Below are 16,807 nucleotides of genomic sequence, written 5' to 3'. Positions count from 1 at the left end.
ATACATACACACACACACACACACACACACACACACACACACACACACACACACACATTTTTAATTACTTGTAGGTTTTCTCCAAAGGTGATAAATAAGCTATTTATTTACTCATGAGTTTTCTCCCTTCTCTCTTATGTTTTAACTTTTGGTCTCTCCCTTTTGGTCTGGTTTTCCATTTGTCCATTTACTGAGAATACACTGTCCATCTCTCCGATATCAGCAGCCCGACCTCCAAGAGGGAGGGGACACAGGTATACCCATGGCTGATTCATGTTGACCTTTGACAGAAAACAACATGATTCTGTAAAGCAATCATCCTTCAATTTAAAAAAAATGAATAAATTTTAAATTAAAAACAAAAATAGTAGCCACCATTTACCGATCCCTCCTCTGTGTAAAATCAGTTTTAGACCGTGTTTCTAATCCTGAGAACAATGCTAAAATGAAGGGTTTATACTTTTAACAGAAGAGAAAACTGGGGCTTAGGGAAGTTAAATGACCCACCCGAGGCCTCACAATGCAGGATTTGGCACATAAGAGCCCTCACATGAATATTTGCTGAATCAATGTTGAAAGAATTAGACCTCAAACCCAGGCTCAACTCATTCCAAAACTTCACGCTCTGTCCACACATGCCACCACACCTCTCTCTGTGGCCTGCAAAGTCATCAAGTCCGTCTATGACAGTCAGCCAGCACGTTTCTGAAAAGGCCTCCCCCGGACAGACCAAGCTCAAAACAGGGGAAGGTGTCACGTGTAGGCCCCATTCCACATGATCACGGTCTGAAGACTCAAATCCAGAAACGTGAATGGTCTGGTTTTTAAAGTCTGCATTTTCAACTATTGTTGAGAAAGTAGAAATGTCTACTTTCTACTTTGTAGAAATTGTTCTCCTGAAGGAATCAAGGTGTCAGCCAGCCAAAGCTATAGGCAGCATCTGATACAGAGAAAAATAGCTCAGATATTTGATTCATACTTTTTAAACATGGTCGTGTTGTTTCGACAATGTGAAAACGTTCATCTAAGCATTTGAAAGCATTTTGTAAATAAGTATGGAACTTTATGAAAAGGGCATGGGATCCATAAACTAGGTCCCTGGAATTCTGTTATTAACTGCATGGCTTTAGGCTACTCCCTTGACTTTTTGTAGGCTTCAGTTTCCTCATCTGAAATACACAATTCAGGTTATTATAATTTTTTAGGTTCTTTAAGCTGTAAAAACAGGAAAAAAAATACCTTAATCCACACTCACAGTTCTCATTCTTCCTGAAGAAACAAGCATTGAGAAGCTAAGAATCCTGTTTAACATCGCCCAATAATTTAGTGAGGCAATACAAATTAAAAGCAGATTTTAAAACTCCAGTGTCTCACCACCCTTCTTATAGCAGTAATTGTACACACCCTGGGCCTGATCTCATAACTTGGTGGTGTCCTCACATCAGTCCTGTGACCCATTTAGCACAACTTTACCACAGAGAACGAGTACCCTCTGAAACGTGCACTTACCTTAATCAGACTTCTGCAGAGAAACCTCAGGGCGCCCCGGCCCAGCTCGCATTCCTCGTAAGAATCTGACTGCTGGGTACAAGGAATCCTTCCTGGGCTCGGTGTCTGGACTGGTAATTTCAGTTTCCAGGAGTGAAGTCTGCTTCCCTGAACATTTTACAATTATTTACAGACTCTGCATGCGTGAAGAGACATGCCTAATCTAGGACCGAGCCTAGCCCAGCAGACACTTTCCTCCCCTGTCTCCCCAGTTCTGTCCCCCTGTCACCATGGACTGTGGTCACTATTTCCCAAGCTGGCTAACACTAAGGGCACCCAATTAAAGTCTTTGCATGTCCATTTCCTCATCTCAAAAATAAGGATGTTATATTAATCATAGGTAGGCCCTTGCCAGGGATTCCTATTCTGTAATCCTAAACGTGATTGATCACTTCCAGGCACAGATGAATGGGTACTGGTAGTATACAGACACCCCTCTTCGGATAGGGTGTGTGTGTCCTACCAGTTGCCATGATTTTAAAATATATGTTGATTTCAGACAGAGCCTGACGGCAAATCCACGCTCCCTGTGGTAAGCAGAGCAGTGTTTAATTTGTGATGAAATTATAAAAAGTTAGCACTGTTCACTTATTACCTTGATAAGGCACCAGACTCGGGATATTTCTCATGTCAGAGATTTTTCATTGAAAGGAAGTTCAGTTTGCAGAGACCACCATGTTCAGGGGGATAAGCCCCCTACACGTGCCCTTCGTTGCGTGCTTGAAGCTTCAGTGGGCTGTGCCCGACCTTCCTGCTCTGGAAGCCTGCCCTCCGCATCGGTCACCAGCACCCCTTCCTCGGGGGTCTGCAGGACACACGGGTGGGAAGAGCGAACCCTTGGCCGGCACAGACAGCACCCCAGGCTCCCCTCGAAGATGTGGCGTTTCTGACCTCATTTAATCCGCATAATCACCATGAACTAAGTCCTACCATTACCCCCACTTTTCAGATAATGAACCCCGAGACATAAAGAGGGTTAAGTAACTTGCATAGCCAGTGTCAGACGGAGTGAGGACCACCCAGGCGGCAGGTCCTAGCTCCCAGACTGTTTCCCGGCATCTTTGCAGAGGGTGGGGGCGTGGGAGGGGGAGCAGGGGGCATGGAGGACACACACGTCCCCGAACGCCCCCCACCGCCTTCGGCTTGGTGGGGCAGTGATGAACGGGCGCATCTTATCAGCACACCTCAAGTCCAGGCCCTTCTCATCGAGTCAGGGTAACTCATGCTACCCACCTCACATTGTTTTGCCATGTCTCCTCTGTTCTGATTCTAGAACATATGTACGGGCTGCCAACCAGCTGCGCCTGTATCCTGGTCCTCAACCCAGCCCTGGTCCTCAGCAGGCTTAAGTGTGTGCTTGCTGAATTGAGTTTTTGCCCCCATTCCACTCGGGATTTCCAGGGACTGCTAATGAGCTGACAGCAGATTTAACAAGGAGGCATGCATGCTGTTTCTCAGTCGTGCCCGACCCTTGGCCACCCCGTGGACTGTAGCCCCCCAAACCTCTCTATCCATGGGACTCTCCAGGCAAGAATACCGATCTGGGTTGCCATTTCCTTTTCCAGGGGATCTTCCTGACCCAGGGATCAAAACTGTGTCTCTTGTGTCTCCTGCACTGGCAGGCAGGCACCTGGGAAGCCCTAACAAAGAGGAGGACTCTGCAAAAGAGGGGCATGGGTGCTCAGAGATAAGACCCATGTAATCTGATGCTTTGAAAATGCAGGTTTGGCTTCTCTTGTCCGTGTCTCCAACCCAGCCAGGCCAGTGATGGGCTAAGAACTTTGATGGCACACATTAGCATGTGGAGTTGGGAGGTGGTGGGAAGGAAGGCGAAGAAAGTAGAAAAGAAGAAGGGTGTCTTACAAGGGGCACATCTCAGAATTGTAGACAATTTGAACCAGAAGGGCTTCCGTGACCCCTGAATCTCTGGGCACAGCAGAGGGGCCCCCTCTGTGACAGTATCCCATGCTGATGCCCTTTGGTGGAGCAGGTAAAAAGGAATTGCTGCTGATTTTTTTTTAATGATTTTTTTTACATTAATTTTTGTTGGGGTCTAGTTGCTTTACAACATTGTGTTTCTGCTGCTTAGCAGAGTGAATCAGCTGTATGTGCACATACATCCCCCTTTTTTGGATTTCCTCCCCATTTAGGTCACCGCAGAGCCCTGGGCAGAGTTCCCTGTGCTGGGCAGTAGGTCTCACTAGTTATCTATCCTGTCCATGGTATCGTAGTGTATATACATCAATCCCAGTCTCCCAGTTCATCCATCCCCTCTGCTTTCCCCCTTGGAATCCGTACTTTTGCTCTCTGGGTCTGTGTCTCTATTTCTGCTTTGTAAATAAGATACTCCATACCAGTTTTTTCAGATTCCACATATATGTGCTAATCGTAATACTTGTTTTTCTGTTGCTGCCTTACTTCAGTTTGTGTGACAGTGTCTAGGTCCGAGCGTGTCTCCGCAAATGACCCGGTTTGTTCCTTTTTATGACTGAGTGATATTCCATCACGTAGGTACCGCACACCTTCTTTGCCCGTTCCTCTGCCAGTGGACCCTTGGGTGGCCTCCATGTCCTGGCTATGGTAAGGAGTGCTGCAGCGAACACTGGGTGCACGCATCTTCTCAAATTGTGGCTTTCTCTGGGTGGGGAATAGCTGCTTGAAGCTGCTGCCGAGTCAGTCCTCCTTTCCCTGGACTCCTCGTGGAGGCCCAGGTGCAAACCATTGATCTTGACACCTGCACCTGCCCCTCGCAGGTTCCCTGGTGAGGGGCCTGAGGCCCAGCGAGGGGCCGTGCCCTGCGGGCAGCCGCTGGCTCCCGTCTGCGGGCACGTGCTCGCCTTGCCGCTGTGGCCACATGAGCCTGTAAAAAGGCTTTCTAGCCTTCGATGAAGTCAATAAGTAGGCTGCATTGTCCCAAGACCCTGAGACCAGAGGCATTTGTAAAAGGAGGTTTTCCCTCGGGAACCCCACATTTCTGTGCAGCTTTCAGTGGGTTAACCACAGGCTGGGGCTCTGTTTCCACCTCCAGTGTGTCCTCCTGTTGTATACCTCCAGCCTTCGGCAGAAGTCTAGTTTCTGCTCATCTAGTGCACTCCCGAGGACACGAGGTAGCCACCCCTAAGCTGACCAAAACAGGGTAGACATCCCTGAAGGGTCAAAAGGCAGCTCTAGTGGGAGCTTCGGCCAATGATCCAGCGGAGACCACATTTTCCAACCTGGAAGTGGGTTGGCAAACCTGAAAGTCTTGGTTGGACAGAGTCTATGAAATCAAGACTGAAGAACCCAGGCCGTGCGCAGACGTAACTGGCTCCAGGCTGCGGGTCTCTAGCCTCTCCCATACCCACCCCCGTGCCCTCTAGGGTGAGGAGGTCAATGCCCAGGTCCCTCTCTCCGCCTCCTCCTCACCACCTCTTTAGATCTATCCCGAGGTCCAGCGAACGTTGATCTGTGTCCTGCCCTTGGCGAGAGCAAAGGCTACCCAAGGGGCTGTGTGTGTGTGTGTGCACGCTCTGTCCCTCAGTCGTGTCTGACTCTTTGCAACCCCACGGACTGTCGACCTCCAGGCTCCTCTGTCCATGGAATTTTCCAGGCAAGAATATTGGACTGCTTTGCCATTTCCTGCTCCAGGGGATCTTCCTGACCCAGGGATCGAACCCTCTTCTGTCTCCTGCATTGGCAGGCGGATTCTTTACCACTTTGACACCTGGGAAGCCCCCACTTCAAAAGAGTGCTTAAAGTGCATTTCCATCCAATGTTGCCCGTGTGTCGTGGGTGGGGGATGGGAGAACATTGTCCAGCCATCTCTTACTCCATCCTTACTCTGAAGGACTTTTAACCCCAGAGGGAAGGTCCTAGTTTCACTGAGGCTGTGGTGGACTAGTAATGATGAAGCTGATGGGATGTCCATTGACTCATTCAATCCTTACGCTGCGATGCAGACCCAGGGAGCAACAGGTGTAGCCCTTGCGCAGATCTTCCCTTGGAACAAACACTCAAAAAGCAGTCAGTAGAGCTCAAATGAATAGTTCTCTTCCCTTCTCCCTCTGTTTACCCATTTTATTGGATTGGTTTATTGGATTTTCACCTTCTTGGTTTGCATCTTGGCCAAGAAGCAAAGGCTGGATGAGTTTACACCAGCTTTGAATTGGGTTCTTGCTCCTTGGGAGATGCTGAGAGGTCAGAACTCATCCACATCCTGTAATGTTAGTCACATGGACTGTTAACCCAGAGGTGAAAGGTTGGACTTGTATTGCCCTCCCGGGGAGCCGTCTGCCACCTCTAACCTTTGGAGGAGAACACTTGAATTATCTGCAGCTGGACCTTTCCCTCCAGGCAGCTTGGAAACCTATTCGGTATAGAGTGCAGGTGGTGGTGTGCTGGTGAACCACCTTTCCCTTCCGCAAAGAAAATTCCTGATGTGCAGCGTTTGCCAATGTTTGTGGTGTAGACACCCTCACCCTGGTCAGTTTCAAGCTACCGCTAGCAACGTTTCTGAATATTTAACAATCGCCCTCGTGAGCCGCCCCCAGCCAGCCTCCTGCCTGGAGAACCCTTCTAGGATATTCACTAAGTGCAGACAGACAGCATGCTCTCCCTGCAGGGTAAGAGATGACAGTTCTCTTCCCATGTGTCCTAGACGCAAGCCAGTTTGCAATGGGGTGCCATTAAAACTTGATTAAGGTCCAGTAGGGTTGCCAGACTTAGCAAGTAAAAATACAGGATTCCTAACTAATTTAGAATTTCAGATAAATAGCTGTTTTGTATAAGTGTATCCCAAATATTGGAGAAGTCAATGGCAACCCACTCCAGTACTCTTGCCTGGAAAATCCCATGGGCGGAGGTGCCTGGTAGGCTGTGGTCCATGGGATCGTTAGGAGTTGGACATGACTGAGTGACTTCACTTTCCCTTTTCACTTCCATGCATTGGAGAAGGAAATGTCAACCCACTCCAGTGTTCTTTCCTGGAGAACCCCACGGACGGAGGAGCCTGGTGGGCTGCCATCTATGGGGTCGCACAGAGTTGGACACGACTGGAGCGACTTAGCAGCAGCAGCAGCAGCATCCCGAATATTGATTGGGCCCTAGTTATACTAAAACGGTGTTTTGCCATTTATCTGAAATTCAGGTTTGACCGGGCAGGGTGGGATGGAGCAGCCCTGAAGGCTTGTGCTTTTGCAGCCAACCCTAGCTCCTCAGACACACAGAGGTGGGCAGAAAATTCTCATGGGCTGATGCTGGTATCTGGAGTGTGGGCGGGAGACTGGGGGCTGGAGGTGTACAAGACTCTTTCTTCTTTAAACCTAGAAAAGTCACAGTTACATATTCTGCTGCAGCTTTCCCTCCCTGGAGGGACTCCGAAAGCTACAAGGTACCCAAAGGCATTTAGTGCAGCATCTTCAGTTTACATGTGAGGAAACTGAGGTCTAGAGAGTTCAAGATCACTCAGCTAGTAGCAGCACTGATGCTAGAATTCCTGATTCCAAACTCAGTGGGACTGTTTTTCCTTCTATCCTGCACATTTTATCCTACACTCATCTGAGAGTTAGTTTGTCTTAATGGTCAAGAGCAGACTCTCCTGGATTCAGATTTGGGCTCTGACCATTACTAGTTTTGTGACCTTGGACCTCATCCCTTTGGGTTCTGTCTTCTCATCTTTAACGTGGGGATTAAATGTGTGAGTGAGTCTAGAACAGTGCCCCGCATGCAGTGACCATCAGTAAACACGTCCATCCTGCAAACAACCCCCTAGAAAAAGCCTCTCTCTTGTTCCTCTTCCTGTAGCCCCTCACATCGCACCCACAGGCCAGGGTTCTGGTTGGGCTACATCTCCCCGCAGCCTGCCTCACCCCCGACTCGGTAGTCAGCCCCCAGTCTGTCCACTAGGGATCATCATCACCTGCAATGTAAGAGTCAACCTCCATGCCCCCACCTCGACAGAGCAAGACTCGATGGCTTCACTGCATTTAAAACTTAGCCCAGGAGAACATGCTGTGTGTGCGTTGTTTTTTGTTTTTTTGCTGTTGTTCTTTTTGACCACTCTGCATCTTTGTTGCAGCGCGGGCTTCTCTCACTGTGGTGTACAGGCTTCTGCAGCAGAGCGCTGGCTCAGTATATGTGGTGGGAGGACCTAGTTGCTCCGAGGCACATGGAATCTTAGTTCCCCAACCAGGGATTGAACCCACATCCCCTGCACTGGAATGTGGATTCTTAACCACTGGACCACCAGCGAAGTCCCAGAAGAATCTGTTAACAGTCCCAATGACCACATCCTTATATTAAACCATAACCACACATGGCTGGATTCAGACTGGGGAGTCCAGGGAGGGCCGCCACGGAGCCTTGAGCTCTTTTTCTGCTCTGGGAAAGCTAGTAGGGATGGGCGGGGACAAGAAGAGCCTGGGTGGCAGACCTTAGAAGTATCGAGGAGAGTCAGACTGCTCAGGTTTAAATTTATGCTTCCCCATCTTTTAGCTGTGGCCCCAATATCTCTGGGCCCCACTTTCGTTATAATGGACCCGATAATATTTCCACTGCAAAAGGCTAGTGTACACCATCACGTAACACTAAATTCAGGTGCTGCCACTGACAGCAGTGGGACCCTGGGGCAAGTTCATCTCCGTGGGCCTCAGTGTCTCCATCTGTCAAATGGGGGCATCCCTGTCTCATTGGAGGATTAAATGGGACACTCTTTGAAAAGATCTTGGCACCAAGGGGACACCCGGTAAACCCTCGAGATGGAGGAGCACCCTTGTCATTTCATGTCGCTTGCTTGGTCAACTTTTGTCAACATTTACTTCCCCCTGGTAACCAGCACGGGAAATGAGATGCAAACCCAATTAACTGCAGCAGCAGAAATGAGCTTAGAAATCAAGCTTTTGTTTGTTTCCGTCTAACACACCCTCATCCCTGAGCACTTGAGCCCCACGAGCCCACCTCTTTTTGTGTCAGAGGTAGAGATGGTCTTGTTTGGGATGAAGGTGGTTTTTGTTTCACTTTGCTTTATAAACAGAAACACTCCCTGGTTTCTCCCCTGAAAGGCTGGGAAGGAAGCTGAGTCAGGTGGGGTGTGGTGAACGTGAAATCGGTCACCCTTCCCTCGCCCCAGATTTGGCGGACCCAAGTCAGCCCACGCTGACCCGCACAGCCGCCGATGCACACGGGATCCGTTTTTCTTCTCGTGCGTCTATTGGCATGAAAAAACTGCAGCATCCTTCTAGAATGCAGTACAGAGTAGTGGAAAGAACAAGGGCTGTGGCGGGGGGTGGGGAGGTGACCCCAGACCTGAGCTGGAATCCAGCCCCAGCACTTGTGAACTGCGATGGTGACCGGGTAGGTCAGGAGTTGGTGGAGCTGGGCTGTTGTCTGGGAGGTGGCATCTCTGCCTGTCCCGGAAGATTCCAGTGAAGCTTAGGGTTAATGGATGTAACACTCGCAGAAAAGCACCGTGGAATGGAAAGTCTTGCGATGACACCATACTCTCTTCCCTTTCAGGATGATATCCCAGGCCCGGGGTTCTACAACGTCATTCACCAGTCCCCTGTGTCCGACAGCGTGTCATTGTCCAAGAAAGGGACATGCACTTTCCCTTCTATGGTGAGAACCCCTTCTCCGAATAAGGGTACTAACCGCTCAGTACTTTGCTTCCTTCATGGCTTAATCACATATTGGACATCCAGGCCCTTCTCTCCAAACACCTGTGGTTCTGATTAGGAGACCAATGGTCTGCCCAGGTTTCATGCAGGTAAACTGGAGCCTAGATCTTTAAGTAATTTCGTCCCCCACTTCTACCCACTCTCAGAGTGGGAAGAGAAGCTAGAAGCATATTCAGAACCTGATCATCCAAAACCAATTTTGTCAGCATAGAATGGACTCCCAAAACCAAGACAAAATTCTTATTATACATCTTGCCCCAGTAGGACTCTTTTTACACTTCTTAGTCTAACTGGGTTATTCAAGTTATTGAGAAATCTGATGGAACCACAAAGAAAGCAGACAGCAGGCAGGGAATTTAGGAATATTCCTCTCCTCTCCATTTCTCTTCTCTGTAAGATGTGGGTCTTTATCTTTGTGGATGACTCCAAACCTCAAGTAGCTAAATGAAGTGCCAGTGTCTCTGACCAGACCTGGGCAAAGATAGTCTTTATTTGAACATCTATCTGTTGACAAGATAAAATAGATACAAGAAGGGGAGTCAAAGTAGAGTAAGACTCGCTGAGGTAGGAAAGTGAAAAAGAAAGCGAATCCAAGATCCAGCATCAATAAGATGCCTACGCCATCCGTCCCTTTAAAAGTCAGAATAATCTCCTGCAAAAATGTATTATGATACCTGACACTGGAGTTGATTTAAAACACACACACGCATACACAAAGAGACCATTTAAGTCACACTGAATGCAGCCACTCATTGGAATTCGAGCTTGACCGAGCTGAATACTCAAGGAGCAAACCGATTTGGGAGTTAACTCCTCACTGGCTAAGGTGTTCAGGCTGCACAAGCCCCCAGCCAGTTCACAAAACAGCCACGTGTCTGCCTCTTCGCCCCCAGCCCTGTGAGTAAAGAGACTACAAAGCAATGGGCCAAAGAAATGCCGTCTCACAATGGCCTGGCGCTAGAGACAAGACTTAAGACCCGATCCTGACTCAGCTGTGGGTTCACCCTCGATGTGACCTCAAGCACGTCACCCTCTGTGCCCCAGTTGCCTCACAGAGTGAAGACTCCCCAGAGGCCCTGGGCAAATTGACGTTGCAGTGAGTGAAATAGTCTTTGAAACTGCGGAGCCTTATAAACACGTTCAATGTTATGATTGTTGCCATCTGAGTCACAAACAATACTTCCTGCAACACCTAGGTTTTCTCTCTGAGAGTTTTGCCAAATAGTGGCACTGCCCACTCCTCCCTGGTGCCAGAGCAGGCGCTGAATCAGAGCACGCCATCAATGCCCTGCTAGGCTGTACGTGCAGTAACTCTCCAAATGACCAGGCTGGGCCGTCTGGAGGAGAAGGGGCCCGAGGGCAGATCTGTGTGTGACAGGATCTAATCAGGTCTTTACAAAATTCAGACCAAACCCCAAAGAAGACAGACGCTGAGCTGTTCAGGCTTCTTCCTGCTGTGATGGATATAGGGGTTTATATTTATGTTTCTAAACACATGAGTTCGTATATCCTCGGGCGGGGGCCTTAAGTGGAGATCTATCAGGAGCTTCCCACATTTCGCCTAGTTCCTTCCAGAAATGGTCAACCAATTTCATTCCTCCACCCCTTCTTTTGCTGTCATTCACATTTAGCGGCTCTTGTTTCCAGATCCTAGACCCTATAGGGGTTAAAAGTAGTCCCCATCAGAGAGGGCTTCCCTGGTGGCTCAGCGGTAAAGAATCCACCTGCAATGCAAGAGATGCAGGTTTGATCCCTGGATCGGGAAGATCCCCTGAAGGAGGAAATGGCAACCCACTCTAGTATTCTTGCCTGTGAAATCCCATGGACAGAGGAGTCTGACAGGCTACAGTCCGTGCGGTTACAAAAGGGTCAGACACGACTTAGTGACTAAAAACAACCACCCCCACATCAGAGAAAGATCTGCCTTACAGATGCTGGTGTGGCCATCAGAAGCGTGACTCCCAGTGGCGCTGACCAAAAAATGCTGTGGGTCAATACATTTTAGAAACTTCTGGATGACTGTTGGAGCAACTGCACCCCGCCTTTTGAGAGGACCTGTCGTCCCTCTAAATTCAAATCATCTGAAGAGGTTCATGGCTATACTCCACAGCTTTGTTCCAGAATTATTCACAGGACTGGGTAGGAAGTCAAATGAGGCAGGTGTGAGTGTCGGAGGGGACAGGAGCCGGTATTTCCTTGGCTTCTCTGTATATGTGCGGTGGCTTCAGTGGCCCTGGAATAGCTGATATGTGCTGGAGAGAGGTTTATGATTGCCAGCGTGTGGCCAGGTTGGAGATCGGAGGCCTGGCAATTAAAAGAAAGCCAAGGCGTAGGCTGATGAGTGAGTGTCATTTCAGCTAGACTCGGACTAATTCTATTGTGATGATTGATGAAACTTTGCCTCGGATGGGAATTTTTTGGAGCAGTTTTCCCTAAAGAGAATGTTAGTAGGTATTCTAAGCCAAAAAGATCCTATGATGAAAGAAGTTTGGGAATGACTCTTTCAAAACAGTTAGATTTCTTTATTGCAGGCTTTCTCAGTGCATGTAGTACACCAATGCGTGCTATGAATCTTCAAAATGGTGTGAGGCTTCTCAAGTTTATTTGACCCTGAAACTGTCTTCCTGCTGCTGCTGCCACCAACGCAACCTTATCTCATAGAACTGGAAGGCCAAGGAACACACTTTGGAAAATGCTGCTTTGTTTATTTTTTTTCAGTGGTCCTACAACATATAATATTTTAAAAGTTAGATAAATCTTCCATTTAATAATTTCACAATTAAAATGGATTTCTAAATTTCCCCAGTAGTAAACCACTTACCAAAAAAAAAAAAAAACCCAAAACAAACTTATCTTCAATTGTGAGGGTGATAAAATATTTTTGAAAAGATCATTTACCACAAGAATCTGTTTTGTCCCCATCAAAAAAATGTACCTGAACTTTAAACAAAACTCACATTTTATTTAAGTTGAAATAAAGTATACAAAATTGACTTTCTTAATCAAAAACAGCAGCAATATTTTCTATATTATTCCTAGATAATCTGCAAAACACTTATTTTTGTAGGTTTGCTAGATTTTGCTTGTAAATCAAGATGAGGCAATAGATACAGTCATGGAAAAAGACAAAAGGAAACAGACAAATCAGTTGTCATTATCTATGGCCTCTGATCCCCTCCTGACCATGAAACTGAAGCGTTCAATATAAAAGCTGCCAAAAAGCTTATGAAGATGTAGGAATGTAAACAGCAACAACCGAATGGGGAACAACAGTGGCAGGCTCTTCCATCCAAACTTTAACTACAGTATATTGCTTTAACGTCAGAGAAATAGCACTTGAGCAAAACACGCTTTGCCCACTCTTTTGGGCTTCAGAGAGACAAGCGACAAACAGCAGCCCTGAGGATGGTCTGACCCTGCCACCCTTCTTCTCTGGAAGTCAGAAGGAGAGCAGAGGGTGTCTGTAACGAGGAGCACAGGTGGCTTCAGACAGTGATTCTTCCTGAGCTGAAACCTCCCACAGGCATTTATCAGCAGCTCATCTTGTAGATGAGAGCATGTGGCTGTGACTCGTCTCAGCCCATTCTTCCTCGGAATGGGTGTCTGGTCCGTGTCATCTCGTGGAGGTGAGAATGTTGGTCCCACCACTCTGCTAGCTGAGGAAGTTTGGGGTCCTCATCTGTAACGCGGGGATAATCATAATCTCCTTGATCCAGGCTTGTCCTACAGATTCAATGGAACATCCCCTGCAAAGTGCTCAGTTAACTATTGCCCCAAGTGCACAGGTAAAGTGAGTCCAAGGCTGGGGTGTTCTGGGAACATCGATGGTTCCTTGCAGTTAGGAGGAGGCAGAGCTGGGACCCGAGCCCAGGCTAGACTCTGGACAGAACGCCCCTGCTTCTGGCGGCAAGTGGTGGTCCATGACCCAGGTGGTGGGAAGCACGGCCGTCACGTACAGAGAGGAGTCGGGTGGGCTGCTCATGCCTTGCCGCGGCCTCCTCCGCTTTCTGTGCTGCTGTGGTTATTGACCCCAGTCAAGGGGGGAAACCCAGGGCAATTTTCTCAAGCTTTTAACCATAAAACAATGGGGGGGGGGGAGTTGTTTTTTTGTTTTTTTTATCAGACTTCAATACTTGCCATACTATCCCAGGGTAAGGTGATGTTATCACCTAGTTTTTATGGCTTTTGTCCTTTTCATTTGGCAAACATTGCTTCTGTTTGTTTTTTTAACTGAAAATGGTTATTCATGGCTTCCTGGAAGGAGTAGGATTGGTTTCTGTTGAAACAGCAAAAAAAAAAAAAATTGTAAGGTTTTATGAAATCAGTGAGTTGGTGGGGGATGGGAGGTGTGGGTGGGAGGCAAGCCCTGGGACCTCTAAGGCATGAGAAGCAAACTTCTTATTTAGGAAATTCAGATTATTTGACCTTAGAAACAAGAAGTGAGAGTTTCACTCAAAGGAAAAACCAAGGTTGGAAGAAGAAAGCAGAAAGCTTCCCATCATATAAATCACCCACCAGCTGATGAGTCAAGTGTAAGTGGCCTGAAACGGGATTGGGTGGAAATGCTTTTATGGCAAAACTACTTTTGCCAAGTCCCAAACACAAGATGAATAATTCGAGTTAGTTTACAGAAGTTAACACAGGTCTGAACTTGCATTTTCCAAGAACAAATCCTCAAAGCCCAAGGTCATTTTATCTGTGTTACCTGCCAGGGTTTCTTTTCACCTTTTATGAAATGCTTTTAGAGCTGGTGCCGAGCACCATCATTTTTATACCTGCCCTTGGTAGCAATAAGATACATGATGATGTGGATTCCTTTGACTTTCTCCTCGCAGCGTGCCCGACTGGACACCATCGTTTCTAAATACCCGGCAGCTAATGCGTACACTCTCCCATCTCATCTTGTTTCAAAGAAAGACTTCAGCAATTCCTGTTCCAGCATGTTCCAGTTGCCAAGCTATGAGAAAGTACTCAAATTTGAAACCCCTGCACCAAACCAGTACAATGTAAGAACACTTTCTATGCTTCTTAGATATATATTGAGTGAATGGTTTACTAAAAATAAAAGAAGGGACGTGCGGAGCTTTGGAAAATAGCATTTAAACCAATTGGTAAATTAGTTAGCATTTGTTGACTACACAATGGCTACATGAGGCTGTGCAAGGCTCTCATAGCGAATTTTCTGAACCCAGAGAAAGGTGTGGGCAACACGGAGGTCAGCATAGAGCAGTGGGAAAACCTCTGCCCTGGAAAACTCTTATTGCAGTCGCTCCTATCACAGACATGAAATTAAAAGATGCTTGCTCCTTGGAACATAACATAATATGATAAACTTAATGTATTAAAAAGCAGAGACTTCACTTTATCAACAAAGGTCCATATAGTCAAAGCTGTGGTTTTTCCAGTAGTTGTGTATAGATGTGAGAGTTGGACCATAAGGAAGGCTGAGTGCAAAAGAATTGATGCTTTCCAATTGTAGTGCTGGAAAAGACTCTTGAGAATCCCTTGAACAGCAAGGAGATCAAACCAGTCAATCCTAAAGGAAATCAACCCTGAATATTCGTTGGACGGACTGTTGCTGAAGCTGAAGCTCCAGCTTTGGCCACCTGATGCAAAGAGCCGACTCATTAGAAAAGACTCTGATGCTGGGAAAGATTGAAGGCAAAAGGAGAAGGGGGTTGCAGAACATAAGATGGTTAGATAGCATCACTGACTCAGTGGACATGAATCTGAGCAAGCTCCAAGAGATAGTGAAGGACAGGGAAGCCTGGCATGCTGCAGTCCATGGGGTCAGACACAACTTAAGCAACCAAACAACAACCACCACCACCTATCACATAACTTTCTGGGATGGTTTTCTCATCTATAACAATGATTGTATTATTCACTTACTTTTTAGATTGTTATAGGGAAAATAAACTTCTATCTTTCCATATCAGAAAATTGCTTTCCTTAACAGTAGTATGTCTCCAGGGCTTCCCTGATATCTCAGTTGGTAAAGAATCTGCCTGCAATGCAGGAGACCCCAGTTCCATTCCTAGGTTGGGAAGATCTGCTAGTGAGGGGATAGGCTACCCACTCCAGTATTCTTATGTTTTTCTTGTGGCTCAGCTGGTAAAGAATCCACCTATAGTGCAGGAGACCTGGGTTCGATCCTTGGGTTGGGAAGATCCCCTGGAGAAGGGAAAGGCTACCCACTCCAGTATTCTGGCCTGGAGAATTCCATGGACTGTACAGTCCATGGGGTCGAAAAGAGTTGGACACGACCGAGTGACTTTCACTTTCAGTGCTTCTCTAGTTCCCATCGCTTTGTAATCACTTAGGCAGAACAGTGTGGTTAATGGGTAAGAGATGGGTTTGGGTTCAGATCTTGACTCTGCCATTTTCTACGTGTGTGTGGCTTTGGGCAAGTCCATTAACCTTTCAGGAGACTCAGTTTATTGATATGTAGAGTGGGGTTATGGGGCTATGCCCTCCCATGTGGTACTAGTGGTAAAGAACCCGCTTGCCAAAGAAGGAGGTGTAAGAGACATGGGTTCCATCCCAGGATCAGGACGATCCCCTGGAGGACGGCATGGCAACCTGCTCCAGTGTTCTTACCTGGAGAATCCCTTGGACAGTGGAGCCTGGTGGGCTACAGTCCATAGCGTCGAAAAGAGCCAGACACAATTGGAGGGACTTGGTTTCCAAGCACACAAAATGGGATTTTATGTCTACTCCATGGTGCTAATGCAAACATTAAACGAGGCTGTCTTGGCCTAGTGCTTACTTAGCAGAGTACCTGGTGCATGAGAGTTCCACAATACATGGAAATCACTAGAACTGTCTTTGGGGAAGTCAAGATACCTCTCAGGTTTCAGTTGTAAAATGGAATTAATTATACTTGCCCAGTAGGGTTATTGTAAGAAGCAGATGAGAGCATAGTGTGAGAGCACTCCGAAATACCTAAGACATGAATTGCACATAAGGCAGTAATACTATTATGCTATAATTTCTGAATATTTTGGCCTTAGAATGCTTCAGTTTAAATTTCCTTTTTCTTTTATAATACTTATGGATAATAGTTATTTTTCCAACTACAAAGATCCTGCCCACCTTCTTCGATGGATCCAATCAATGATAATGTGCTCAAAGCAATGTAAGTGCCTGTTAGACCAGCACTGTCCAAAAGAAATACAACCGGGGTCACAAAAGTAATTTGTTTTCCTAGTTGTTGTGGTTGCTCAGTTGCTGAGTCGTGTCTGACTTTTTGCAGCCCCATGGACTGCAGCACGCCAGGCTCCTCTGTCCTCCGTTATTTCCCAGAGTTTGCTTAGATTCACGTCCGTGGAGTCAGTGATACTATCTAAACATCTTGTCCTCTGCCGCCCTCATTCTCCCTTTGCCTTCAATATTTCCCAGCATCTGGGTTTTTTCCAATGAGTCGGCTCTTCACATCAAGTGACCAAAGTTTGGAGTATCAGCTTCAGCATCAGTCCTTCCAATGAATATTCAGGGTTGATTTCCTTGAAGACTGGTTGGTTTGATCTCCTTGCAGTCCAAGGGACACCCAAGAATCTTCTCCAGCACCACAATCGGATAGCATCAATTCTTCAGTGCTCAGCCTT

The 16,807-nt window shown here is 47.1% G+C and overlaps 1 protein-coding gene across 1 annotated transcript in view; it reads left to right on the top strand.

Annotated features, from left to right (window-relative positions):
- Positions 1–16,807, top strand: part of STPG1 (sperm tail PG-rich repeat containing 1) — a 50,445-nt gene that overhangs the window by 9,936 nt on the left and 23,702 nt on the right. The window contains exons 3-4 of the mRNA XM_065927528.1: positions 9,040–9,141; positions 14,036–14,206. Coding sequence (XP_065783600.1) covers positions 9,040–9,141; positions 14,036–14,206 — 273 coding nt within the window. The remainder of the gene's footprint in view (positions 1–9,039; positions 9,142–14,035; positions 14,207–16,807) is intronic.

This window comes from Muntiacus reevesi, chromosome 3, assembly GCF_963930625.1.
Source record: "Muntiacus reevesi chromosome 3, mMunRee1.1, whole genome shotgun sequence".
Lineage (NCBI taxonomy): Eukaryota > Metazoa > Chordata > Mammalia > Artiodactyla > Cervidae > Muntiacus > Muntiacus reevesi.
Note: the sequence above shows the minus strand (reverse complement) of the source record. Positions and strands in the feature narration are given on the sequence as shown.